This window comes from Equus caballus, chromosome 11 (genome assembly GCF_041296265.1).
Source record: "Equus caballus isolate H_3958 breed thoroughbred chromosome 11, TB-T2T, whole genome shotgun sequence".
NCBI lineage: Eukaryota > Metazoa > Chordata > Mammalia > Perissodactyla > Equidae > Equus > Equus caballus.
Genome location: NC_091694.1, coordinates 559231 through 585580, shown reverse-complemented (window position 1 = coordinate 585580; position 26350 = coordinate 559231). Strand labels below are relative to the sequence as shown.

At 46.7% G+C, this 26350-nt stretch overlaps 1 protein-coding gene across 1 annotated transcript in view; it reads right to left on the bottom strand.

Annotated features, from left to right (window-relative positions):
- Nucleotides 1-6330: 6330 nt before the first annotated feature.
- Nucleotides 6331-26350, bottom strand: part of RAB40B (RAB40B, member RAS oncogene family) — a 39194-nt gene continuing 19174 nt past the window's right edge. The window contains exons 2-6 of the mRNA XM_023651700.2: nucleotides 20124-20184; nucleotides 17453-17513; nucleotides 16632-16709; nucleotides 15641-15863; nucleotides 6331-7400 (exon numbers count right to left, since the gene is read on the bottom strand). Of these exons, the coding sequence (XP_023507468.1) occupies nucleotides 7129-7400; nucleotides 15641-15863; nucleotides 16632-16709; nucleotides 17453-17513; nucleotides 20124-20184 (695 nt within the window). The 3' untranslated portion in view covers nucleotides 6331-7128. The remainder of the gene's footprint in view (nucleotides 7401-15640; nucleotides 15864-16631; nucleotides 16710-17452; nucleotides 17514-20123; nucleotides 20185-26350) is intronic.

Here is a 26350-nt window from a genome sequence, read left to right as displayed (position 1 = left end):
CAACAGAGCCCGAGATTGGAGTGCTATGGCCACACACCACGAATGCCAAGAATTGTGAGCCACCAAACACAGTGGGAAGAGGCCTTGGGGCACCTGCCCTAGGGCCCCTGACTGTGAGAACATGGGCATCCTTGTTTGAGCCAACCCTCTGGGACCCTTTTGGCAGCCCTCAGAAACTAACACACCCCCATTGATAGCTCACAAGTCTTCAGGTGGAAGACAGGAAAAGGAACTTGAAACGAGTGTTAGGATCCTCACCCTTTCCTAAGAGGGAGAGAGGAAGGCACGTTCTCAGCTCTGGGGGGCAGACTGGCGTTTGAGTCAGGGATAGAGGGCATAGGTGTTACATATGTTCCATATTAAAACCCAACTTTCTATTTGTAAGAGGAAAAATACCATGCAATATTTTAACAATATAGGCCACAGAAAGAAACACTTCCCAGAATTCCCTTGGAATACTCAGAGTACCCCTGTGAGGCAAGGAGTGTCTCCACTGGGGACTGGCTACCCATGAGATGTCTCTATTATGGGGTTATTAAAGGCTTGGGAAAAAAAGATGAAAAATACAGTGCAAGGCCAGGGGAGTTTAGCCACTTGTGGAGAATCAAATATACTCCATCCACGCAGCAATGGACAGTTTGTGGCATCCATCACCACACAATTCCACAGAGGCATGAAAAGGAACAGCCAGAGCCGTTTGTGTCCAGGTGGATGAATCTCAAAAGAATGTTGAACAAAGAAAGCAAGTTGCAAAAGTATACCTATGGTAGGATTCACAAAGCTCACAATAGGCAAACTCAACAACCTATTGTGTACGGATACATATGTATGTGGATGCAGACATATGAAGAACACCAGGGGCATGGTTTATACAGATTGGAGATGGTGGTTACTCCTGGGGGCAAGGGAGCTATAATCTCCAGTAGAGGAGGGGCATGTGTGGTCGCTGAATGATGGACCCCAAGGATGTGCACTCCTAATCTCTGCAACCTGGGAATGTGTCACTTTATATGGCAGAAGGGACTTTGCAGATGGGATTAAATTAAGGATCTTGAGATGGGGAGAGTAGCCTGGGTTATCCAGGTGGCCTGAAATGTAATCACATTATAAGGGGGAGGCAGGAAGGTGTGAAATTAATAAGAGAAACCTGGACTAAACTGGAGTGGGGAAGAACTGTAGGCAGAGCTCTCACGCCGTATCAGATAATTGTCACTGACACCAAACAGGAAGGGAAGGACGCTTGCATCTCCAGCAGGAGGTACATTGTGTAAACATGATAGAGTGTACTTACACAAACCTAGATGGTATAGCCTACTACACACTGTCAACTGACAGGGCAAGTTTGCCTGTTATTTATCTCAAAATGAGTTTATTCAAGAATAGCCAACAGAATTCCAATTTGGGATGTGTGTGCCATGGGGAACCACAGGCAGATCCAGAGAACAAAGGAGGAGCTGCTTTTACAGAGGAGGGGGGTGCTGCTCTGAAGGAAAGTCCATTGGGGGAAAGTGACAGTTCAGGGCGGCATGCTTCTCATTGGCTGAGCTTCGGCATTTGTCATTGGCTGAGCTGTGGTGTTTCTCATTGGCTGGGCTGTGGAGTGTCTCATTAGCTGGGCTGTGGCATTTCTCATTGGCTGGGCTGTGGGGTTTCTCATTGGCTGGGCTGTGGTATTTCTCATTGGCTGGGCTGTGGGGCTTTTCATTGGCTGAGCTGCGGTATTTCTCATTGGCTGGGCTGTGGCGTGTCTCATTGGCTGGGCTGTGGAGTGTCTCATTAGCTGGGCTGTGGTATTTCTCATTGGCTGGGCTGTGGGGATTTTCATTGGCTGAGCTGCGGTATTTCTCATTGGCTGGGCTGTGGTATTTCTCATTGGCTGGGCTGTGGCGTTTCTCATTGGCTGGGCTGTGGCATTTCTCATTGGCTGGGCTGTGGGGTTTTTCATTGGCTGAGCTGCGGTATTTCTCATTGGCTGGGCTGTGGGGTTTTTCATTGGCTGGGCTGTGGCGTGTCTCATTGGCTGGGCTGTGGGGATTTTCATTGGCTAAGCTGTGGTATTTCTCATTGGCTGGGCTGTGGTATTTCTCATTGGCTGGGCTGTGGGGTTTTTCATTGGCTGAGCTGCAGCATTTCTCATTGGCTGGGCTGTGGCCTGTCTCATTGGCTGGGCTGTTGGTGGTTTGGGAGAGAAATCTTCCTTCAGTCCTAAAGTAGTTGTACTTCCTGCTGGAGATATGAATGTCCTGTCTTCCTGGTTGGTGACATTGACGACATGTGATGGGGGTGAGAGCTCCCCCTACAGGCCTTCCCGATTTCGATTTGATTACAGTTTCTTTTTTTAATTCCCACAACAACTAGGCTGCATGGTACTAATCTTATGGGACCACCATCCTATATGCAGGCCATCACTGACTGAAAGGCATGGCTGGTACTCTACTACTGCAGGAAGATTTCTCTCCCCAGCTGGCAGCAGCCCAGATAATGAGAAGCATTGCCGCCCTGAACTGTTCCTCTCCCCCAATGGACTTTCCTTTAGAACAGCCTCTCCCTCTCCCCCCTTTCTCTGTAAAAGCAGCTCCTCCTTTGTTCTCCGGATTTGCCTGTGGTTGCCCATAGCATGCACATCCTGAGTTGCAATTCTTTTGGCTATTCCCAAATAAACTTGTTTTATGAGTAAAACAACTGTCTGATTTACTTTTTCAGTTGACAAGAGTCAGTGTGACCACAGAGGCAGAGATTGGGTGGTGCAGCCAGGAACCGAGGAATGCTGGCAGCTTCTAGAAGCTGGAACAAGCCTGGAACTGATTCTCCCCTGGAGCTTCTGGAAGGAACCAGCCCTGCCAACACCTTGCTTTTAGCCCCTTGAGACTTGTGTTGGACTTCTGACCTCCAGAACTGTAAGAAAAGGAATGTGTATTATTTTAAGCCATGAAAGCTCGTAATCTGGGATAGCATGTGGCAGGCTGAAGAATGGCCCTCAAAGATATCAGGTCCGAGTCCCAGGAACCTGTAAATGTTACCTTATTTTGGAAGAAGGATCTTTGTAGATGTGATTAAGTTAAGGACCTGAGATGGGGAGATTATCCTGCATTACGTGGATGTGCCCTAAATGCCATCACCTGTGTCCTTATAAGAGGACAGCAGAGGGAGATTTGACACACACAGGAAGACAGGGCAGGACAAAAGCAGGACCCCACATGAACACACACCAGAATGGGGCAGTGTCCAAGTCAGCCGAAGACGAGACGCCCGTCCTGGTGACTGAGCGTCTGCCACTTCTTACCAACGACAGCTTCACTTTGCTCGGCTTTCCCACCTTCTAGATAAGAATTATTAAGATAGCAGTCTCAGAATCTGCACCATGACAGCTTTAAACACAGAGCAAAGTGCATTTCCTCCAGCACTCCCCAGTCGCCCAGGACAGGCCCTACCCTAAGTCTTTTCCAACACCCTCCTACAGAGATGCCCCCCGTTTCTTGAAGTGCGAGGTCTCCCTCATTGCAGTGAGTCTGCTGTGCTCATGGTAGTCTTTGGCTGATGGCACCAACAGCACTTCTGGGCTGCCTCACCTAGGCGGGGTGAAGGCTGGAGCAACAGCAGCTGCTTTGGGGCAGGGAGGACTCTGGAACTCTTCCTTTTTGCCTGTCTTCCTCTCCACGGTGACTCAGAGGCCTCCTCACCCAGGCAGGTTCGGTGGTTATAGCGGGAAAGTAGAGTGAAAGAGCAGTATTCTGCTCTTGAGTTCTGGACTAAGGCAAGGAAAGGACAGTAGTGTTAAAAGCCAAAACTTTCACTGGCAGGAGCCAGCCTTTTTTGAGAAGAAAGGTGTGTGAGAATCCAAAGATCTGAAGAAAGAGGGCACAGACCTAATCTTCCATCAAAGCAGGAACACATGGAGCCAGCCCCCGGCCCTGTATTCAGGCTGGTCAAGGAAGAAGGGTCAGAGGTGAGGAGGGGCAGAGCCAGCCCAGGACACAGCTCAGCCTCTGCCACAGGGAGCACTGACCCTCACCAGGGCAGAGAACCATGTTGGGCCCCCGCCTGCCTGCATGGAGAAGTTGCTCCCATTACCAGCCACCAACCCCATCTGCCCACTGCCTGGCAGAAGCATCCTACAGCAACAGCTGTCTCATTCTGAGACTCTGCTCAGCCTCACCCAGATTACTGTTTGGCTAACACCCTTCAGTAGCTCAGCACACTGAGAACACCCCCGCCCCTTGGAGGCCCCAAGAACATGTACGTCGTGGGGAGTGAACAGAATGAGCACAGGGTCGTGCCCAGCTCACCACCCTACCCTCCTGGCTGGGATGAGGTGCATCCCGTCCCCGTAACAGCTGGACACCTCTCCCCAGGTCCCCTAATACACGCAGCTTTCGTTTTGCTTCTCAAATCCACGGTTACCTCGATGAAGCGGTTCTCCAGCAAAGGGAGGCGTCTCCATCTCCATCTCTTTGGCTAAACAAGTATCATCAAGCCTGTAATTGGCCTTTTTTCCAGATTCACTATTTGCCTAGATAATTCCTCATCAAAGTTGTAAGCTCTGTGGTTAGGAAATTATTCTGCATTGCAGGAATTTTCACAGGGCAATAGAAAACATAATTGTACACGTTACATTTTTAATCTAGACGCCTGAAAAGAGAATTGCAGACACCTGGGACATAGTTTGGGGCTCGTGTTTATACTGTGGGTGGTTCTGCTGGCAGTGAGGGTCACGGAAGAAAATGACAAAGTTTGAGAGCAGCTTTCTCTAGGGTTCTGTTTACTTTTCATTATATTTTCTGTATGTTCACCACCAAAACACGTATAGTTCTACTTAATATGTTCCGCATACGGCTTTGTTTTTATTTCACAGAAATGCCGCTCTGATCTGCTAAGCACTTTCCACTGTGAAGCATAACTATTTCCTTGTTGTGTGAGTGTCCTGGAGCTGCCATAACCAGCGCCACAAACTAGGGACCTAAAACAGCAGGAGCTCGTCCTCTCACAGTCCAGGAGGCCAGAGTCTGAAATCCAGCTGTGGACAGGGCTGCGCTCCCTCTGGAGGCTGCTGGGGGGCTCCTTCCTGCCTTGTCCAGCTTCTGGTGTCCTTCGTCTCTGGAGGGCTGAGGCCTCTGGGTGCCTGTGCGCTCCAAGCACCAGGCCCTTGGAAGGGCTCTCGGTCACAGAGGCTCAGGGGACTGTCTTATTCATTCTAGGATATCAGTGGTAGTCCTGAGGAGTCCATTTCCAAAGAAAGTAGAAAGGGGAAAAGAGCCCTATTTGGCCTGGATTAACCTTGCGGCCAGGGGGTCTATTCCCAGTAGCCCATCGTCATGCACCGGCCTCAGGGAGGTGCGTTCTCACCTCCCTTCAGGGTCTCAAGAGTGTGCTGTTCGGAGGGAGGAGAAGAGGTGCGTGGGGTTTTCATTCACCTCGGACCTCTCCTATGTCTCTCCTGGTCGCACATGCAGGAGAGAGATGCCCCACCTTGGCTGACCCTGCATTGGTCACTGCAGGTCAGAGGACAGCCCGTCTTGCGCACCGTGGCCGTCCCTGTTAGTGGTCAGTGGGCCGGCCCTTCTTCTCTCTGCTCTCTCCATCCACTGCCCAACGAGAGAAGGTGCCATGGTCCTGCCAGGATGTCCTCCCAGGCCGGCAGCCCCTTGCGAGGTACTGTCCCCTCAGGGTTTACCTGCTGTCCACTCGCCCATGGACACTTGTCCCCATTGGGGGCTGGACAACCCCGAGCCTGGCTCCAGGCCTTCAGTGGTGGCCGTGCTCAACTCTGCTCTCTGGGCCTCGGTTCCACCATCTCTGAATAAAGGAGATGCTCCCGATTCTAGGGTCCCTTAAATTTCTGAAAATCCATAAATCATTAACAGAAACTGAGGACATCTGGGTGTTTTCTCATTTCACGTTATTTTTACCCCTCATTTTAGCCTCCAGCTGCCACAGAGAGATGTCTAGCAGGTACAACCAGGAAGGAGAGACCCTGCCCGGGGTCTTTGCAAAGTCAGCACCGTCCTTCATGTGTCACTTGTGATTGGTGATAGGACCTCGTCTGTTGGGGGAGAGCCTGAGGACGTCTGTGAGCACACCAGGGGCTCCTCTCCAGGATCTTACCAGACAGGCGCACGCTGGAGTGCCACTCCTTACCACTTCCCACTTCCTGCCCCGACGTCTCTTTTCAGGAGAAGGAATCTTTTTCAATAGATGATACAGTTCAGGAGTGAAGGCTTGTTGCCAATGCTGAGTACGAGCACTAATGTGTGGCGCCTGAAACAGGCAATAGAGCAAATGAAATAAAGGGCTATATAAATATCCCACATCAGAAAGAACCAGAGGCAACTCTACCAAGAAACAAGTACACGTTTTATTGTTGAGAAACATTTTCTTAAATAATAGTGTTCACTTCATTCCTTACGAAACAGCTCTGAGTGACACTTTCCTTGCCAGTCTGCATCTGTAGTGCCTATGTTGTGGCTGTGTTCAATATAACAAGAGATATCTTTGGCATTTTCTTCCCTTAGCTTCATAACTTGTGGAACATCTTATACAAAAAAAATGTAGATTTACAGAAAAATATGCATATAAATCACTTATTAATCCCAAAACGTAGTAAATAACATAGCAAAAGCTTTATCAAACCCATTTCATGCACAGCCGGACAGATCTGTTGTGCATAATCTCTAATGTGTCTGCAGCATTTTATAAATTAGTGCTTTGATGTGAAAAAGGAGGTTTACAAAAAGCCCCTCTCATCACGTTGATGACTCTAATTTATCTATCATTGCTTTTCAGAGTCCCATGAATTTATACTCATCACACACATATCACCCTTCTTATAAAAGCAGTTATTTTAAGGAAAAAGTTACACTGCAATCATGATATAAGTGAAATTCAAAATTTGATGTTATCAAGAGTTGAGCAGAGAACTAACTTTCCCTTTATAAACACAAGTCTAAAACAGGAGCTTCATGCACATCCACATAGAAACATCAAAGTCGAACCACAGGACGGGCTTCGCTGTGGGGAGTGGTATGGTCACCACTGGGAGGTGTCTCTTGGATCTAGAATGGCCTCTCGTCTCCCAGTGCAACTGCTCAGAGTCTCCTGGAGATTCCAGCCTGTGTCTGTCTTGTGCCTTTTCTAGGAGACTTTACAACTATTTCTGGTGCAGCGTTTGGGCGGGCTCTGGGGTGGGCGGGAGGCCTTAACTTTGCGGAGGCTGCTCCTCTTGTGAGTGGAGCTGGCAGTGAGGGAGTAGGATCGGCCGTGCATCATCCTGGTGTTCAGGCCATTGGCCATCGAGAATGATTTGAGGTGGCTTCTTAAGGCCATAGGGAGCGGTAGCTTGTCCACCAGGTGCACAGGAGTGCAGGACACCACTGCTCGGCAGCACAGGTCCTGCAGGCTCAGTACTTGGGAAAGAAAAGAAAACTGTGTTTAGTTTTTGCTGTCCTGGACACAGGGCCAACGAAGTGGCAGCCTGCATGCCTGTCTGCCCTCCTTTCCCAGGACTGTGGGCTGGGTGGACTACAGGATGTGGTTGCTGAACACCCCCTGCAGCACCTGGCAGGTAGGAGATAGATCGTCCTGCTTTCATCAAACTCAGTTTGCCCCCAAACTTGAGACCCTTGCCATCTCTTTCTCTGCGTCTGAGAGACGAGTTGCCCTTCCTGGTGATGGTCAATGAGATCTCCTCCAGGACTCAAGTATGACCACAGTTCAGGGTTAGAGACCAAGGCTTCAGGAGACATGCTTTCTCAGTTATATAGCTGACACCAAAACGTGTATTATTAAGAGACGTCAGCATCACGCAAAGGGAGCACTTTCCTTAGCCTCTCCCCACTAAGATATAACGAAAAGGACATTCGTGAACCAACAGTGGACACCCATGCAACACAACAGACATCTGAGAGATCCATGCAGCCAAACGTCTGAAGGTGGGGGTGCTGGAACCCCGGGAGGCAGTGGAAGGAGGTGAGTGGATCTCCTCCTGCTCCCCAGCAGCAGTGATCTAGGGCACAGGACCTCACACAGTGGCCAGCACTCGACTCTGAGAGGAGGGGGAAAGGGCAGCCCTCCACGGGAATGCTTTCACTCTCAGAGCTGCCTCCCAGCCCGCGGGAACACCCCACTCAGTGGCTCAGTCGGGGGAGGGGAGGGGGCCTCAATCAAGCTGAGCAGCCCAGGTGGGCAGCCAGTGAGTGCAGAGTGTGAGTGTGGGAGGGACAGAAGGCACCCCCCCATCCTGCCTGGTGTATCAGTTCTGCCAGTCAGCCAGGACAGACGACCCTTGCCAGAGCACCTGCACCTACGTGTGTGAAGCGGCAGTGGCCAGATGCAGAGAGCCCTCTCAGCACAGCCTCCAATGAATGGGAACAATGGGCAGGGGTGGCAGTGGGCTCAGACAGTGCAGCTCCTGCTCCACCCCAGTGGGGGCAGTGGAATCTGCAACCAGATCCTACCACTATGCAACAAAAGTCCACCCCATCAAACAGCATGAAGAAGGACATTAATGCTCCAGATCAGAAGGAAATGACAAGCACCCAGAAACCACTCCTGAAGTCACAGAAATTTATAACGTAAGTGACAGAGAATTCAAAATAGTTGTCATAAAGGAACTCAACCAGTTACAAGAAGACTCAGAAAGACAGTTCAGTGAGCTCAGGAATAAAATTAATGAGCAGAGGGAATTCTTCACAAAAGAGATTGAAAGTATAAAAAAAAATCATAAATGTTGGAGATGAAGAACACAATGAATGAGATTTAAAAAATCTGGAATCCTTAAAAAACAGAGCTGATGAATTAGCAATTTAGAGAACAGAAATATAGAAATGCTTCAGGTGGAGGATGAGAGAGAACTAAGACGAAAAAGAAATGAAGAAATTCTTCAGGAAATATCCGACTCAATTAGGAAATGCAGCAATAGGATCAGAGGTATTCCAGAGGGAGAAGCGTGGAAGAAAGAAGAAGAGAGCTTGTTCAAAGAAATAATAGCTGAGAACTTCCCAAACCTGGGGAAGGAGCTGGAATTACATGTAAAATGAAGCTAACGGAACTCCTAATTATATCAATGTAAAAAGACCTTCTCCAAAGCATATAATAGTAAAACTGGCAAAAGTCAATGACAAAGAAAGAATACTAAGGGCAGCAAGGCAGAAGAAAATAACTTACAAAGGAACCCCTATCAGGTTTTCAGCAGATTTCTCAGCAGAAACCTTACAGGCTAGGAGAGAATGGAATGATATATTCAAAATCCTGAAAGACAAAGACTTTAAGCCAAGAATACTCTATCCTGCAAAAATATCCTTCAGATACAATGGAGAAATACAGTCTTTCCAAAATAAACAAAAACTGAGGGAGTTCATCACCACAAGACTCCCCGACACAAGAAATGATCAAGAAGGTCCTCATACCTGAAAAAAAGGAAAGAGTTTACAAAGCCTTGAGCAAGCAGATAAATAGGCAGACAAAATCAGAAAATTGCAGCTCTCTATCAGAGCAGGTTAGCAAACAATTATAACATTAAAGATAAAGAGAAGGAAAGCATCAAAAATAACTATAATCACTTCATTTTAATCACAAACTCACAATGCAAAATGGAGTAAGTCATGACAAGAATAACTTGGACAAGGAAGAGGAAAGACACAGAAACTCCTTAGACTAAGGAGATAAGAGGCTATGAGCAAATGGACTGTCATGTATGAGATCTTTTATACAAACTTCACAGTAACAACTAAACAAAAACTCAGAACAGAGACAGAAATGATAAAGAGAAAACTGAGAACACCATCATAGAGAATCACCAGATTGAATTAGCAGTTGGAAATACATGGGATGAGAAACAAGGGAAATACAGAACAACTGGAAAACAAGAGACAAAATGGCAGCACTAAGCCCTCATCTATCAATAATCACTGTAAACGTAAATGGATTGAACTCTCCAATCAGAAGACACAGAGGGGCAGGATGGCTTAAAGAACAAGACCCAACAATATGCTGCCTCTAGGAAACACATCTCAGCTCTAAAGACAAAGACAGACTCAGAGTGAAGGAATGGAATATGATTCTACAAGCAAATGACAAACAAAAGAAAGCAGGCATTGCCATACTTATATCAGACAAAGTAGACTTCAAGAGAAAACAGGCAACGAGGGGCTGGCCCCATGGCCAAGTGGTTGAATTTGCATGCTCCACTTCAGTGACCCAGGGTTTCACTGGTTCAGACCCTAGGCACGGACCTGGCACCACTCATCAAGCCATGCTGGGGTGGTGTCCCACATAGCAGAACTAGAAGGACCAACAACTAGAATATACAACTATGTACTGGGGGGCTTCAGGGAGAAGAAGAAAAAATAAATAAAATAAAACAGGCAATGAGAGACAAAGAGGGGCAGTATATAATGATAAAAGGAACACTACACCAAGAGGACATGACACTTATATATGCACCTAACACAGGAGCACCAAAGTACATAAAGCAACTATTAACAAATCTAAAAGGGGAAATTAACAGCAACACAATAATAGTAGGGGACCTCAACACACCACTTACATCAATGGACAGATCTTCCAGACAGAAAGTCAACATGGAAATAGTGGAATTAAATGAAAAACTAGACCAGATGGACTTAATAGACATTTACAGAACACTCCAACCAAAAACAGCAGAATACACATTCTTCTCAAGTGCACATGGAACATTCTCAAAGATAGACCATATGTTGGGAAACAAGGTAAGCCTTAATAAATTTAAGAAAATTGAAATCATATCAAGCATCTTTTCTGACCATAACGCTGTGAAACTAGAAATCAACTATAAGAAGAAAGCTGGGAGAGTGACAAATATGTGAAGACTAAACAACATGCTACTGAACAACCAAAGGATCACTGAGGAAATTAAAGGAAAAATAAAAAAATATCTGGAGACAAATGAAAATGAAAATACACCATAGCAACTCATATGGGATGTAGCAAAAGCAGTCCTAAGATGGAAATTCATACCCACATTAACAAACAAGAAAAATCTCAAATAAGCAATTTTAAACTACACCTAACAGAACTAGAAAAAGAAGAATAAACAAAGCCCAAAGTCAGCAGAAGGAGGGAAATAATAAAAATTAGAGTAGAAATAAAGGAAATTGAAACAAACAAACAAAAAAGCAGTAGAAAGGATCAATGAAACTAAGAGCTGGTTCTTTGAGAAGATCAACAAAATTGACAAACCCTTAGCCAAACTCACTAAGAAAAAAAGAGAGAAGACTCAAATAAATACACTTAGAAATGAAAGAGGAGAAATTACAATGGATAACACAGATATACAAAGGATTATACTATGAAAAACTATATGCCAACAAAATGGACAATCTAGAAGAAATGGATAAGTTCTTAGACTCATACAACCTCCCAAAACTAAATCAAGAAGAAATAGAGAATCTGAATAGACCAATCACCAGTAAAGAGATTGAAACAGTAATCAAAAACCTCCCAAAAAATAAAAGTCCAGGACCAGACGGCTTCTCTGGAGAATTCTACCAGACATCAAAGAAGATTTAATACCTATCCTTCTCAAACTATTCCAAAAAATTGAAGGAGACAGAACACTTCCTAATTCATTCTATGAGGTCAACATCACCCTGATCCCAAAGCTGGATAAGGACAATGCAAAGAAGGAAAATTACAGGCCAATATCGCTGATGAACATAGATGCAAAAATCCTCAACACAATATTGGCAAACCAAATACAGAATACATTAAAAGGATCATACACCATGATCAGGTGGGATTTATTCCAGGAATGTAGGGATGGTTCAACATCTGCAAATCAGTCAATGTGATATATCACATTAACAAAATGAGGAGTAAAAACCACATGATCATCTCAATAGATGCAGAGAAAGCATTTGACAAGATCCAACATCCATTCATGAAAAAAACTCTCAATAAAATGAGTATAGAAGGAAAGTACTTCAAGAGAATAAAGGCTATATATGACAAACACACAGCCAACATCATATTCAATAAGGAAAAAGTCATTCCTCTGAGAACAGGAACAAGACAAGGATGCCCACTCTTACCACTCCTATTCAACATAGTACTGGAGGTTTTGGCCAGAGAAATTAGGCAGGGAAAAGAAATACAGGGAATCCAAAGTGGCAAGGAGGAAGTAAAACTCTCGCTGCTTGCAGATGACATGATTCTCTATATAGAAAATCCCAAAGAAACCATCAAAAAACTATTAGAAATAATCAACTACTACAGCAAATTTGCAGGGTACAAAGTCAACTTACAAAAATCAGTTGCAACTCTATAGTCTAATAATGAACTAACAGAAAGAGAACTCAAGAATACAATCCCATTTACCACCACAATAAAAACAATAAAATATCTAGGAATAAATTTAACTAAGGAGGTGAGAGACCTATACACTGGAAACTATAAGACATTATTGAAAGAAACTGATGATGACATAAAGAAATGGAAAGATTTTCCATGCACATGGATTGGAAGAATAAACATAGTTAAAATGTCCACATTACCTGAAGCAATCTACAGATTCAATGCAATCCCAATCAGAATCCCAATGACATTCTTCATGGAAATAGAACAAAGAATCCTAAAATTCATATAGGGTAACAAAAGACCATGAATTGCTAAAGCAATCCTGAGAAAAAAGAACAAAGCTGGAGGCATCACAATCCCTGACTTCAAAATATACTACAAAGCTATAGTAATCAAAATAGCAAGGTACTGGTACAAAAACAGGCACACAGATCAATGGAACAGAAGTGAAAGCCCAGAAATAAAACCACACATCTATGGACAGCTAATCTTCAACAAAGGTGCCAAGAACATACAATGGAGAACAGAAAGTCTTTTCCATAGATGGTGTTGGGAAAACTGGACAGCCACGGGCAAAAGAATGAAAGTAGACCATTCTCTTAATGCCATTTACAAAAATGAACTCAAAATGGATCAAAGACTTGAAGGTAAGACCTGAAACCATAAAACTCCTAGAAGAAAATATAGGCAGTACACTCTGACATTGGTTTAGAAGCCTTTTTTTTTTCCTGCTTTCTTCTCCCCAAATCCCCCCAGTACATAGTTGCATATTTTAGTTGTGGTCCTTCTAGTTGTAGCACATGGGACGCCACCTCAACATGGCCTGATGAGCAGTGCCATGTCCGCACCCGGGATCCAAACCCTGGGCCGCCAAAGTGGAGTGCGCAAACTTAACCACTTGGCCATGGGGCCAGCCCCCTGGAAGCATCTTTTTAACTACGATGTCTACTCAGCCAAGGGAAACAAAGGAAAAAATAAACAAATGAGACTGCATCAAACTAAAGAGCATCTGCAAGGCAAAGGAAACCAGGAACAAAACAAAAAGACAACCCACCAACTGGGAGAAATTATTTTCAAATCATATATGCCACAAGGGGTTAATCTCCAAAATATATAAAGAACTCATAAAACTCAGCAAAAAAACAAACAACCTGATCAAAAAATGGGCAGAGGATATGAACAGACATTTTTTCAAAGAAGATATACAGATGGCCAACAGGCATGTGAAAAGATGTTCAACATAACTAATTATTAGGGAAATGCAAATCAAAACTACAATGAGATATCACCTTATACCTGTCAGAATGGCTATAATCGCCAAGACAAAAAATAACAAATGTTGGAGAGGATGTGGAGAAAATATACTCATATACTCATATACTGCTGGTGGGAATGCAAACTGGTGTAGTCACTACGGAAAACAGTATGGGGATTCCTCAAAAAACTAAAAATAGAATTACCATATGACCCAGCTATGCCACTACTGGGTATCTATCCAAAGAACTTGAAATCAACAATCCAAAGAGACTTATGCATCCCTATGTTCACTGAAGCATTATTCACAATAGCCAAGACATGGAAGCAACCCAAGTGCCCATCAACTGTGAATGGATAAAGAAGAGGTGGTGTATATATATACAATGGAATACTACTCCACCATAAAAAAGACAAAATCATCCCATTTGCAACAACCTGGATGGACCTTGAGGGTATTATGTTAAGTGAAATAAACCAGACTGAGAAAGAGAAACGCCACATGACTTCACTCATATGTGGAAGATAAACACATGGACCAAGAGAACGGATTAGTGGTTACCAGAGGAGAAGGTGGTTGGTGGGTGGGCATAAGGGGTAAAGTGGCACGTATATATGGTGACTGAAATTTCGCAATGTTATAAACTATTATGACCTCAATAAAATAATAAAAAATAAAACAAACCAAAAAAACATGTATTATCAGCTTTACAGAGACAAACTCGAGAATACACTTGACCAGCAAATGCTGTAATTTACGTTTCACCTACACCGTGCACTTTGTGAGTCAGGTTCCCTGCCCAGGGGAGAGTGGGGCTCCAGGGGACTGGCTGAGGAGGGAGCAGGAATCTCATCCCCACCCTGGTGCAGTCGCCACAGCACCTCAGCCCTGCAGGAGGCAGACAGAAGGACGACCCAGCGGGTTGGCCCAGGATAAAATCAAGGTCCCAACAAGCAGCCCTTTCAGAACCATGGTACTCAATGGGGGGCGATTTTGACTCCCCAGGACTTTCGGCAATGTCTGCAGACATTTGTGGTTTTCACAACTGGGAGACAGGGAGAGCAGGGGTGAGCACAACATCCCAGAGAGCACGGAGAACCACGCCCTCCAAAATGACAGCAGTGCCGAGGGGGAGAACCCCTGGTTCAGAAGAATGGCATTTTGTCAGTCAACTCTATGCTGCCCAATTCCATGAATATAGATTTGTCTTCTTTGTCCCTTAAAAGAAGTAAGCTGACAAGTTACTCAGAGGAGAACAGTGACAGCCAGCCGCACTGTGTCACAACAGGTTCACACAATGCAGATGGAAGGTCAGTGCATACAGTTTGGGGCATATGAACACTGAGGAATTTGAATAGTCTATTCCAGCTGCAAGTTTCATTATATTAGAAATATTCTATGCACTTCTATTTCTCAAGTTCCTTTCTTTGTAAACAAAATAAGTTGCAAGTGAATCATTCCTAACATGAGATGCTCTTCCCCCAACCCTCGATGTGAAGGACGCGGGAGAGCGCGGCGCAGGAGCCTCTCACAGCCGCTGCCTTGGCTGGTTCCTCTGTTCTGCCCGAGGAGGTGCTGACCCCTTGCCACTGACGCCTGTGGCTGCCTCACTTATAAACGCCTTCACCTCTGCCCACATACAGATTTCAGAAATGCCTCTGGGGCCGGCCCCCTGGCCGAGTGGTTAAGTTCGCATGCTCTGCTTCGGTGGCCTGGGTTTCGCCAGGGTGTGGACACGGCCCCGCTCACCAGGCCATGCTGAGGTGGCGTCCTACATAGCGGGGCCAGAAGGACCCATGACTAAAATATGCAACTATGTACTGGGGGGCTTTGGGGAGAAGAAGGAGAAAAAAAAGAACATTAGCAACAGATGTTAGCTCAGGTGCCAATCTTTAAAAAAAAAGCCTCTCGTGAGCCTTCCAACAAAGTTGTAAGGATGATTTCTCTCAGGTTAAATACACCTACTCTTCGAGAATGGATCCAGTGGCCTTGAGGGGGTCCTGGGCAGCAGACCATCATCATCTGGGGGGCCATGGGGTGACCCTAACTGGCACCTACCCTTGCTGGGCCTCCAGAGCCGGTCCATCCCGTGCCGCAGCAGCACGACCCTGGCCAGCTCCGTGAAGGACTCAGTGACGTTGAAATTGCACAGAGGGCTGACCTCGAAGAAGGTCACGCCCAGGCGCTCCGCGTAGGCCTGGGCCTGCTCCGTGGGGACCTGCCGCTTGAAGGCCAGATGCAGGCGGTTTCCCACCAGGATTTTAGGGACACCGGGGGCGTGCTGAGGGGTGAGAGAAAGGCACGGAAAATGGTTACTTGTAGGAGCTTTTGTTGTTGTCGGCTCCATGGGTGTACTGGCATGAGGGGCGTCCCCCAAAATTCACGTCCACCCAGAGCCCGTGAACGTGAACATATTTGGAAATGGGGTCTTTGCAGACGTAATTAGTTACAGTGAGGTCACGGGGTGGGCCCTAAATTCAATCACTGGTGACCTTATAAGAGGAGGAGAGATCACAGGACACACAGGGAAGAAGCCACGTGATGGTGGAGCAGAGACCGAGCGATGCCCCTGCAGGCTGAGGATTGTCAGCAGCCGCCAGACGCTGGAGGAGGCAGGAAGGAGCCTCCCCCGAGGTTCTGGAGGGAGTGCGGCCCTGCCGACACCTTGGTTTTGGACGAGTGGCCTCCAGAACTGAGAGGATAAGTGTCTGTGGTTCTAAGCCCCCAGTTTGCGGTCAGTTGTTATGGCCGCCCCAGGACACTAATACAGTGGGTTTGGTACTGACGGCTCCACGTCCCCACTGGCAGTTGGGTGAGTCAGGGTGCGGCAGGCAGAGCCCAGTCACCACCATCGACCCACCACCCACAGCAGGGCAAGCTGTGGTGCCTGACGGCGTGCAGGGCCTTGACCCCAAGTGAGGCCCGACCCTGTGCCGGGAGGTGACACTGCCTCCCTGTTGCTGAAGCCTTGTGCCCTGGCCCCATGCCCCGCCCCTGCCCCCACACCCTTGCAAGCCCACACGCAGGGAGCTCTGGCATGCTGTCATACCTCATCGATCTCCTTGATCCAGCGGTCGATGCCATCAAAGGACCAGCGGTTTGCGATGTCGTAGACGAGGACCACGCCCTGGGGGTGAGGCACAGGCTTACCTGACGAGACAGCTGCAGGCACAGCACTGGGCTGCACTGCCACACGTGGGCTGCTCGTCATGGACTCAACCAGCTAAATAACCATGTTACTTATTCTAACACAAAACATGTTATTTTGATTAATCTACCAAATGTAGCAGTTTTATGATTGTTTCCGCTGATATTTCATAAGCTCATTGATAAGCCTCCAATGTCAAGGGGAGTTAGGGACTAGAAATCAGCTCCCCACATCCAGGAGCTGCTCCAGGGGTACAGAACGTGGGGGCTGCAGGGATCCCCACCTCACGAGGAGCAGAGCCCACCACCCAAATGGAGCACTCGCGTGAACATGCACAGACACACACACACAATCATAAACATAAATGCACACAAACACACATGCACACACATACACACACGAATACACATACACACATGAATGTACACAAAACTCAGATGCATGCATGTGTATGTACAAGCACACAAACATGCACAGACATGTACACAGACATGTGTGCGTGCGAACACATATGAACACAAGTGTGCAATGCACTGATACACACATGCATGTACACACAGCTCACACGTGTGCATGTACGTACACATGCATAGACACACTTTTAGATTCTTTCATTAATTTATATATGAGCTTCATTGCCTCATCCTCCAAGTATGCATTAAAGAACATTCCACATGTTATTGTTCAAAGTCAGTCTGACCTCCCAGCTCAGGGAATGTTACCTGTGCGCCCCGCGAATAGGAGCGGAATATGGTACAAAATCTTCCCTGCCCAGACGTGTCCCTAGAAGAGACGTTGGAGACAAGTGAGAAGAAATCACTGGTTCGTCCCGACAAGTGTTTTCACCCTGGGAGCCACAGCAACGCGTTTACAATCGTTGGCTGGCGGCCAACCCATGAAGGTCCAAGACCCCAACAAAACAGTCACGTTGTCCCCTGAGTGATCTGGACATTGGGATGTCCTTCTGGGCTCATTCTCTTTTCTAACTGTCATTTTAAAAGTCAAACTAGAGAGCCAGCCCTAATGGCCTCGTGGTTAAACTTCAGCGTGCTCCGCTTTGGCAGCCCAGGTTCGGTTCCCTGGGTGTGGAGCCACACCACTCATCTGTCAGCAGCCATGCTGTGGTGCTGGCTCACACAGAAGAACCAGAGAACTTACAACTACACCCAACTGTGTACTGGGGCTTTAGGGGGAGAAGAGAAGGAAAGAGGAGGAAGATTCCCCTGCCAAAAGATAAATAAAATAAAGTCAAACTAATGAAAACAGTGATGAGTTTCAACATAATAATTCTGACATTTAAATAAATCTAATTTAGGTTTTAAGAAAAAATTTGTTTAATTTGGAGATAAGCTGTGTAGTAAGGAAAATGAGTCTACACCAGGGAAAAAATAGGCCAAAGGACTTGGCGATACCTCAACTGCCAGTTGAAATATAAGTTGATCACATCAAGTCAGCCGTGAGACACACGCCTGAGTTCCTCAGTACAAGGCGCTGACGCGGGGCTGCCAATGCCCCGACACACCGGCACATAGAGCAGGAGAAGGAAGAACGCATGCCCGGGCTTGAGGCCGCAGGCTGTGCCCGTGGCAGTGGCTCTGGGACCAGCGGATGCCGTTTCCTGGCATCTTCGCTAAGGGCAATGGGGACACATCTGCGTGTGCAGTTAATGCGCCCATATGAACAGGTGACCCCACCGAGACGAGAAGTCCCCGGTGGGCCTGCCCTGCACGCCAGGTGTGTCCGCACGTACAAACAGTGAGATGCAGCACGGCCTTGCTGCTTTCTTCCTCGTCACCTGCAGGTGGTGACCCGCCCCTGCCTTCTGAGTCCCATTCAGGCCACCACTCAGGAGAGCAGGGGCCAGAGGTACCAACCGAGGGCAAAGGCATGGGACGAGCACCTTGTGTGCTGAGAAGCAAACTGATCAGATTTCGGGGATCAGCCCCAACAGAACCTCGAAGTTTAGGCTTTGCCTGCAGATGGAAATTGCTAGGAAGTCTGTGGCAAGGAGAGGGCAGGATGAGAGTAAGCCTGAGATCCATCCCGGGCTTCGCACAGGAGTCTGGAGGTCTCTCTGAGATGGGAGCGTTCCCACGGCACTGGCAGCGAGCCCTCCCACCCCCGGCCTCCTGCCCCAGGCCCTCTTCTAGCCACCACCCAGGCAAAGGCCCCACGTTCGGGTGCTGAGGATGACCCCAGTCCAGCTGGAGCGACTATGGGAGGTGAAGGCATTTACTAATAGGGGCTGCCGGACGAGAAATGGAATCGGGAGCCATGACAGCTCTATTTTAGATGTCGAGTGGACACTCAGGAGGAAATGTGGAGCAGCTGCTTCCTGCAGCCTTCTGAGTCCAGGGCAAATCCGGGCTGAAAGTGGGGCCCCAAGGGGGTCTCCGGGGAGGGGGAAAGGGAGAAGAGACTTGAGAATAAGCCCTGGGCCCTCCAGAGCTCAGGGTCGGGTGGACAAGGCAAGACAGAGCACGCAGGAGCCGGAGGACAATGGGTAAGAATGGACGGCCGAACCTTGCTGATCCACAGCGACGCAGCTCAGAGAAGACACGGGCCGATCGGGGGGCAGGACTTGACCACAGCCCTAAACGTCCTGAAGGGGGAGGGCCTGGGGCTGGGCAGTGGGAAGGGAGGGGGCATTGAGGGGATATAGTGGGCAGAGGCTCCCTGGCCAGCCTTGGGGGCTGACTGCTCCTGGGAAGGACAGGTCAGGAGATGGTAGGAGAAGGGGCTTCCAGCTACTGGAGATGCATGTGGCTTGGGGAGTGGTCTGTCATGGTCCAGCGAGGGAAGAGAGCCAAGCAGGTAGCCAAGGAGACGGGATGACACAGGGCCTGGTGACAGTAGTCAGGAAAGCCACAGGGGGTGGAGACAGCCCAGGGATTGGTCACAGCAGGAAACCCCTAGGTCGCCCCCCCCTCAATCTGGAGCTGGGTGGGCAGGGTCAGGGATGTGACCAGAATCTCGGACGGAACCAGGACTGCCTGGCAGCAGGGGGACTGAGGAGGAGACCCAGTCCAGAGCCCGGGGGGAGGGCGGTACCCCAGCCTCTTGCCCCTTCCCACCCTCCCATCCTAGGTCTTGGTTGTCTGGCACTTGGCCCTTCCTGGCGCTAGGGCAGCAGAAGCAGAGGGAGGCAGCCTTCAATGAGGCCATGTATTCTGGACAGACTTCAGGGGCCCACAAAGGCCCATGCCCGGGTCAGTCCTGGGGTTCCCCTTCCCCGTGGGTCCCAGACAGCCTGATCTCTGCCTCCTTTGGGGAGCCCCTGAGTCAGGAGGGGCTGAAGGAGGGGCTCTTCCCGCAGGAGGCACCAGGGCGCTCTGACGGCCTCTCCTCTGCCCAGCGAGTCCTGCGGGGGGCCGGGCGGGGGACCCCACTCACCAGAGCTGCAGCTTCACCCGCCGGCCGTCCAGCAGGATGGTGGTGGTCTTGTAGTCGATGCCTGCGGAAGAGGGTTGGGGCAGCTGACACCGGGCTGGCTGCCAAGTTCTCCCACAAAGGCATTCCCAATTAAAAATGCGCTGGAGAAAAGAAACCCTCGCCCTGGGAGGAGAAAGGACTTCTCACCGGTGCAGATTCACGGCTTAGAAGGCGGTGGACCTAACTCTGCTTGTGCATCTCCCCAGATTTGCTCGGTCCCCCTCCCACCAACCTTGCCGCTCGCTCCACGGAGCCAGGCCTCCAGCCCTGCTCTCCTGTCACCGCCGCCTCTAGCCCCCCAGCCGGGCCCCTAACCAGCCCCGAGGCCCGGGCTTCACCGGCCGCTGCTGAGGGGTGGGCAGCAGGAGTCAGGGGCACAGACTTGGACGTCGGCCCCTGAATGGCACTGCAGCACGGGTCCCTCGTGGCGCCTGCAAAGCCCATGCGTGGCCTGCTGGCCCCGGGTGTGCCGAGAGGCTGTAGGAGCCAGCTTATGCCCGTGTCCGCTGACGCTGCTTCCCGTCCTCACTCCGGCAGTCCTGGGACTGCCCCACCTGAGCTGCACTCCCGGGCTGAAACACTGAGATAGTTTCCCCCAAACTGTCACACTAAGAATGTAAAGTAAAAATGTGTAGATAGGAAGAATTATCTCAACCATGTAAAGACGAACACATGTGTTGTGTGTGTGTGCGTGTCGGGGGGACACTGTAAGGAACCCCAACTGGAAACTAGAAATCTCTGGGTTGTGAAATCTGGGTAGTTTTTACCTTTTTTTCCCCCCAACCTTTATTTTCAAGTTTCTTCAATGAGCATGCATTTCTTCTAAAATCAGAAAAAGCAATAAACACTTGTAAAAAGGTAAAGCATTCCTTCTAGTTCCACCAGAAACCAGTTTTCCGCTTGTCTGAGAAACCACGCCTGTGCTCAGAGTGGCTGGATCACTTCTGCCAGGTCCCTGGATGAGAACACACACTCAGCTGGACTGACGAGAGGAGGATGGAGTCACTGAGAGATGGCATTTCTGTTAAGTGACCAAGAAAGCAAGAAAGGAGTCCTTCCTTCCGAAAAATATATGCAACACAATTTACAATCACAGGAATCCACACTGCTGAGTGACGCCACGCCGCGCCGCGCCGCGCCGCGCCACCCACGCCACGCGGCTTTGCAGTACCCAGTTTCCTTCATCTGCAGACCTCCTGAGGGATGTCGCTCAAGCACTCAAACCCAGAAAAGACCAGCCTGGAAAACATTCTGGGATGTGACCAGACTGCGGACGTCTTGTCAAGGAAAGCTGAATCAAGAATTATAAATCTAAAGGGAAAGTACAGACAGGACGCAGAAGGGAAATGAAGAGAGAAATCCCGTGTGAGGGCCTCACCCTGGAGAAGGTCCTGGAACGGATGTGGAATCCTAGAAGCTCTCCTTCCAGTGCGACCAGTACAGGCTCAGAAGACAAGCTCCTCTGAAATGCAGTCCCAAAGAGGGTGTCATTTTCAGGCAGCTTAGTGTAAGCTCCCTTCAAAGATCCAGAATGCTTAGACTAGCTTACCCCAGTCTCCTCCCCGACAAAAAGCCCCAAGAAAAAGACTGTTGCATCGTAAAGCATCCTGTCTTTAAAGCAGGTTGAGTGCATGGGGGAGGGTGACAACAGAGTTAGCTGATTTAGAAAGTGGCCTCATGTACTTATTTTTTAGGTCCACAATAAAAAAAAATTCATAAATATAAAAGAATTCATTCCTGGTGGTCTTTTAAAGTACCCTATGCGCTTTTAAAACTACATTTGGTTTTTGTTTTCATCAGTCACGGATGTGTATGGTTTCAGGTTTCAAATCATTCTGGAAGACTGAGCATGGAAAACGGCAGGCCCCAATCCGTGCCCAACCCCAGTGTTCCACTTCCCATTTTAACGTTTTCTAATCAGTTCTTTTGCTATGTATCTCCAAATTTGTAAACAACATACTTATATTTCTACTTCCTGACGTTTCAGTTTTAGGCGTTGATCAACGTCCCGTATGGAAGGAGAAGCTGTGGTCCTCTTTCACTGACATACCCCTGCCCCATCTCTAATTCTCTCTCCCCACCTTACACACACACACACACCGTACAGTTACCACGCTATTCTAGCTAGATCAATATTCAATTTTACATCAATATGAGCAAGTAAACACTATCCACAGCTGAACCATGTGGTATACTGTGTTTATTTGTGCTTTGTGTACAACTTTTTCTCTTCACTGGAGTTAAAAATTGCCTTTTTGCTTATTTGCTTAGTTTTTTATGCATTCATCACGGTGTCATCCCTATAACGTCCCCCAGTTATCTAAATCTCCTCTCAGAACTTCCAAACATTGAGGTGTTTCACCTTCTTGGGTCGTCTGTCCAGAGCTGCTGTCTAGCTCCCCTCTGGCCTGGGAGCGTGGGTTCTCCTGGGCCCTCCTTTCTTCCACCACTGGATCCCACGTCTCCCTCTCTCTCGGTTTACTTTCTCCTTTTGTTTCCTGAGAAGAGTACACGGAAGATAGTTTTGGAGACTTTGCACGTCTGAAACTGTCTTTGGTCTGCCCTCACTCTTCACTGAGTCTGGATGGGCACACAGTTGAGGTAGGAAATAATTTCTTTAAGAAATGTGCAGACATTGTTCCATTAAAGTCTACTTTCCAGAGCTCCTGTTGAGAAGTCAGATGTCAAACTGATTCCTTTTGTTTTAAATTGAGGTAACATTGGTTTATAACATTATATAAATTACAGGTGTACATCATTACATTTCAATTTCCGTGTAGATTACATCATGTTCACCACCCAAAGACTAATTACCATCCATCCCCATACACATGTGCCTCATCACCCCTTTCACCCTCCTCCCTCCCTCCTTTGCCTCTCATAGCCACGAATCTAATCTCTTATCGATGTGTTTGTCTGTTGCTGTTTTTATCTTCTATTTATGAGTGAGATCATACGGTATTTGACTTTCTCTCTCTGACTTATTTCACTTAGCATGATACCCTCAAGGTCCATCCATGTTGTCACAAATGGCAAGATTTCATCTATTTCATGGCTGAGTAGTATTCCATTGTGGATATATACCACATCTTCTTTATCCATTTGTCTCTTGATGGGCACTTAGGTTGTTTCCAAGAGTTGGGTATTGTGAATAATGCTGCAACAAACACAGGTGCACATATCTTTACAAATTCGTGTTTTCATGTTCTTTGGATAAATATCCAACAGTGGAATAGCTGGATTGTATGGTATTTCTATTCTTAATTTTTTGAGGAATCTCCATACTGTTTTCCATAGTGTCTACACCAGTTTGCATTCCCACCAACAGTGTACGAGAGTTCCTTTGTTACTTCTCGTCTTGTTAATTATAGCCATTCTGACAGGCATGAGGTGATATTGTAGTTTTGATTTGCATTTCCCTAATAATTAGTGATGTTGAACATCTTTTCATGTGCCTGTTGGCCGTCTGTATATCTTCTTTGGAAAAATGTCTGTTCAGATCTTTTGCCCATTTTTTAATTAGGTTTTTTGTTGTTGAGATGTATGAGTTTTTTATATATTTTGGATATTAACACCTTATCAGATATACGGTTTGCAAATACCTTCTCCCAATTGTTAGTTTGTATTTTCATTTTGTTGATGGTTTCCTTTGCAGTGTAGAGCCTTTTTAGTTTGATGTAGTCCCTTTGTTTATTTTTCCTTTTATTTCCCTTGCCTGGTCAGAGATGGTATTGGAAACTATGCTGCTAAGACCAATGTTAAAGGGTGTACAGCCTATGTTTTCTTGTAGAAGTTTATGGTTTCAGGTCTTACATTCAAGTTGTTAATCCATTTTGAGTTAATTTTTGTGTATAGGGTAAGATAACGGTCTACTTTCATTCTTTTGCACATGGCTGTCCAGTTTTCCCAACACCATTTATTGAAGAGACTTTCCTTTCTCCACTGTATGTTCTTGGCTTCCTTGTTGAAAATTAGCTGTCCATGGGCCAGCCCAGTGATGCAGTGGTTAAGTTCACACGTTCTGCCTCAGCAGCCTGGGGTTCGCCAGTCTCGATCCCTGGTGCGGACCTATACACCGCTTGTCAAGCCATGCTGTGGCAGGCGTCCCACATATAAAGTAGAGGAAGATGGGCACGAATGTTAGCTCAGGGACAGTCTTCCTCAGCAAAAGAGGAAGACTGGTGACAGATGTTAGCTCAGGGCTAATTTTCCTCAAAAAAAAAAAAAAAAGAGAGAGAGAGAGAAAATTAGCTGTCCATAGATGTATGGATTTATTTCTGGGCTCTCGATTCTGTTCCATTGAGCTGTGTGTCTGTTTTTGTGCCAGTACCATGCTGTCTTGATTACTACAGCTCTGTAGGACATTTTGAAGTCAGGGAGTGTGATACCTCCACTTTGCTCTTTTTTCTCAGGGTTCCTTTGGCTATTCGGGTTCTTTTGTTGTTCCATATAAATTTTAGGATTCTTTGTTCTATTTCTGTGGAAAATGGCATTGGAACTTTCATAGGGATTGCATTGAATCTGTAGATTGCTTTATGAAGTATGGACATTTTAACTATGTTTCTTCTTCCAATCCAAGAACACCCAAATATCTTTTTTTTTTTATTGAGTTAATGATAGGTTACAATCTTGTGAAATTTCAGTTGTACATTAATGTTTGTCATTTCTGTTGTAGGTGCACCACTTCACCCTTTGTGCCCACCCCACACCCCACCTTTCCCCTGGTAGCCACTAAACTGTTCTTAGTCCATAATTTTAAATTCCTCATATGAGTGGAGTCATACACAGATTATCCTTCTCTCGCTGGCTTATTTCACTTAACATAATTCCCTCAAGGTCCATCCATGTTATTGCAAATGGAATGATTTTGTTCTGTTTTGCAGCTGAGTAGTATTCCATTGTATATATGTACCACATCTTCTTTATCCATTCGTCTGTTGATGGGCACTTAGGTTGCTTCCATGTCTTGGCTATTGTAAATAATGCTGCAATGAACATTGGGGTGCACAGGACTTTGGGGATTGCTGACTTCAAGCTCTTTGGATAAATACCCAGTAGTGGGATGGCTGGATCGTATGGTAGTTCTATTTTTAATTTTTTGAGAAATCTCCGTACTGTTTTCCATAGTGGCTGCACCAGTTTGCATTCCCACCAGCAGTGTATGAGGGTTCCTTTTTCTCTATAACCTCTCCAACATTTGTTACTATTAGTTTTAGATATTTTTGTCATTCTAATGGGTGTAAGGTGATATCTTAGTGTAGTTTTGATTTGCATTTCCCTGATGATCAGCGATGATGAGCATCTTTTCATGTGCCTATTGGCCATCAGTATATCTTCTTTGGAGAAATGTCTGTTCATGTCTCCAGCCCATTTTTTGATCGGGTTGTTTGATTTTTTGTTGTTGAGTTGTGAGAGTTCTTTACCTATTATGGCTATTAAGCCTTTGTCAGATATATGACTTGCAAATATTTTTTCCCGGTTAGTGGGTTGTTTTTTTGTTTCAATCCTGTTTTCATTTGCCTTGAAGAAGCTCTTTAGTCTGACGAAGTCCCATTTGTTTATTCTTTCTATTGTTTCCCTTCTCTGAGAAGGCATGGTGTCCGAAAAAATCCTTTTAATACTGATGTCAAAGAGTGTACTGCCTACGTTTTCTTCCAGAAGCCTTATGGTTTCAGGTCTCACCTTAAGGTCTTTGATCCATTTTGAGTTTATTTTGGTGAATGGTGAAAAAGAATGGTCAATTTTCATTCTTTTACATGTGGCTTTCCAGTTTTCCCAGCACCAAGTGTGGAAAAGACTTTCTTTTCTCCATTGTATGCCCTCAGCTCCTTTGTCAAAGATAAGCTGTCCATAGATGTGTGGTTTTATTTCTGGGCTTTCAATTCTGTTCCATTGATCTGTGCACCTGTTTTTGTATCAGCACCATGCTGTTTTGATTACTGTAGCTTTGTAGTATGTTTTGAAGTCAGGGATTGTGATGCCTCCCGTTTTGTTCTTTTTTCTCAGGATTGCTTTAGAAATTCGGGGTCTTTTGTTGCCCCATATGAATTTTAGGATTCTTTGTCCAAATATCTTTCTATTTCTTTGTGTCTTCTTCAATTTCTTTCAAGAATGTCTTATAGTTTTCAGTATACAGGTTTTTCACCTCTTTGGTTAAATTTATTCCCAGGTATTTTATTCTTTTTGTT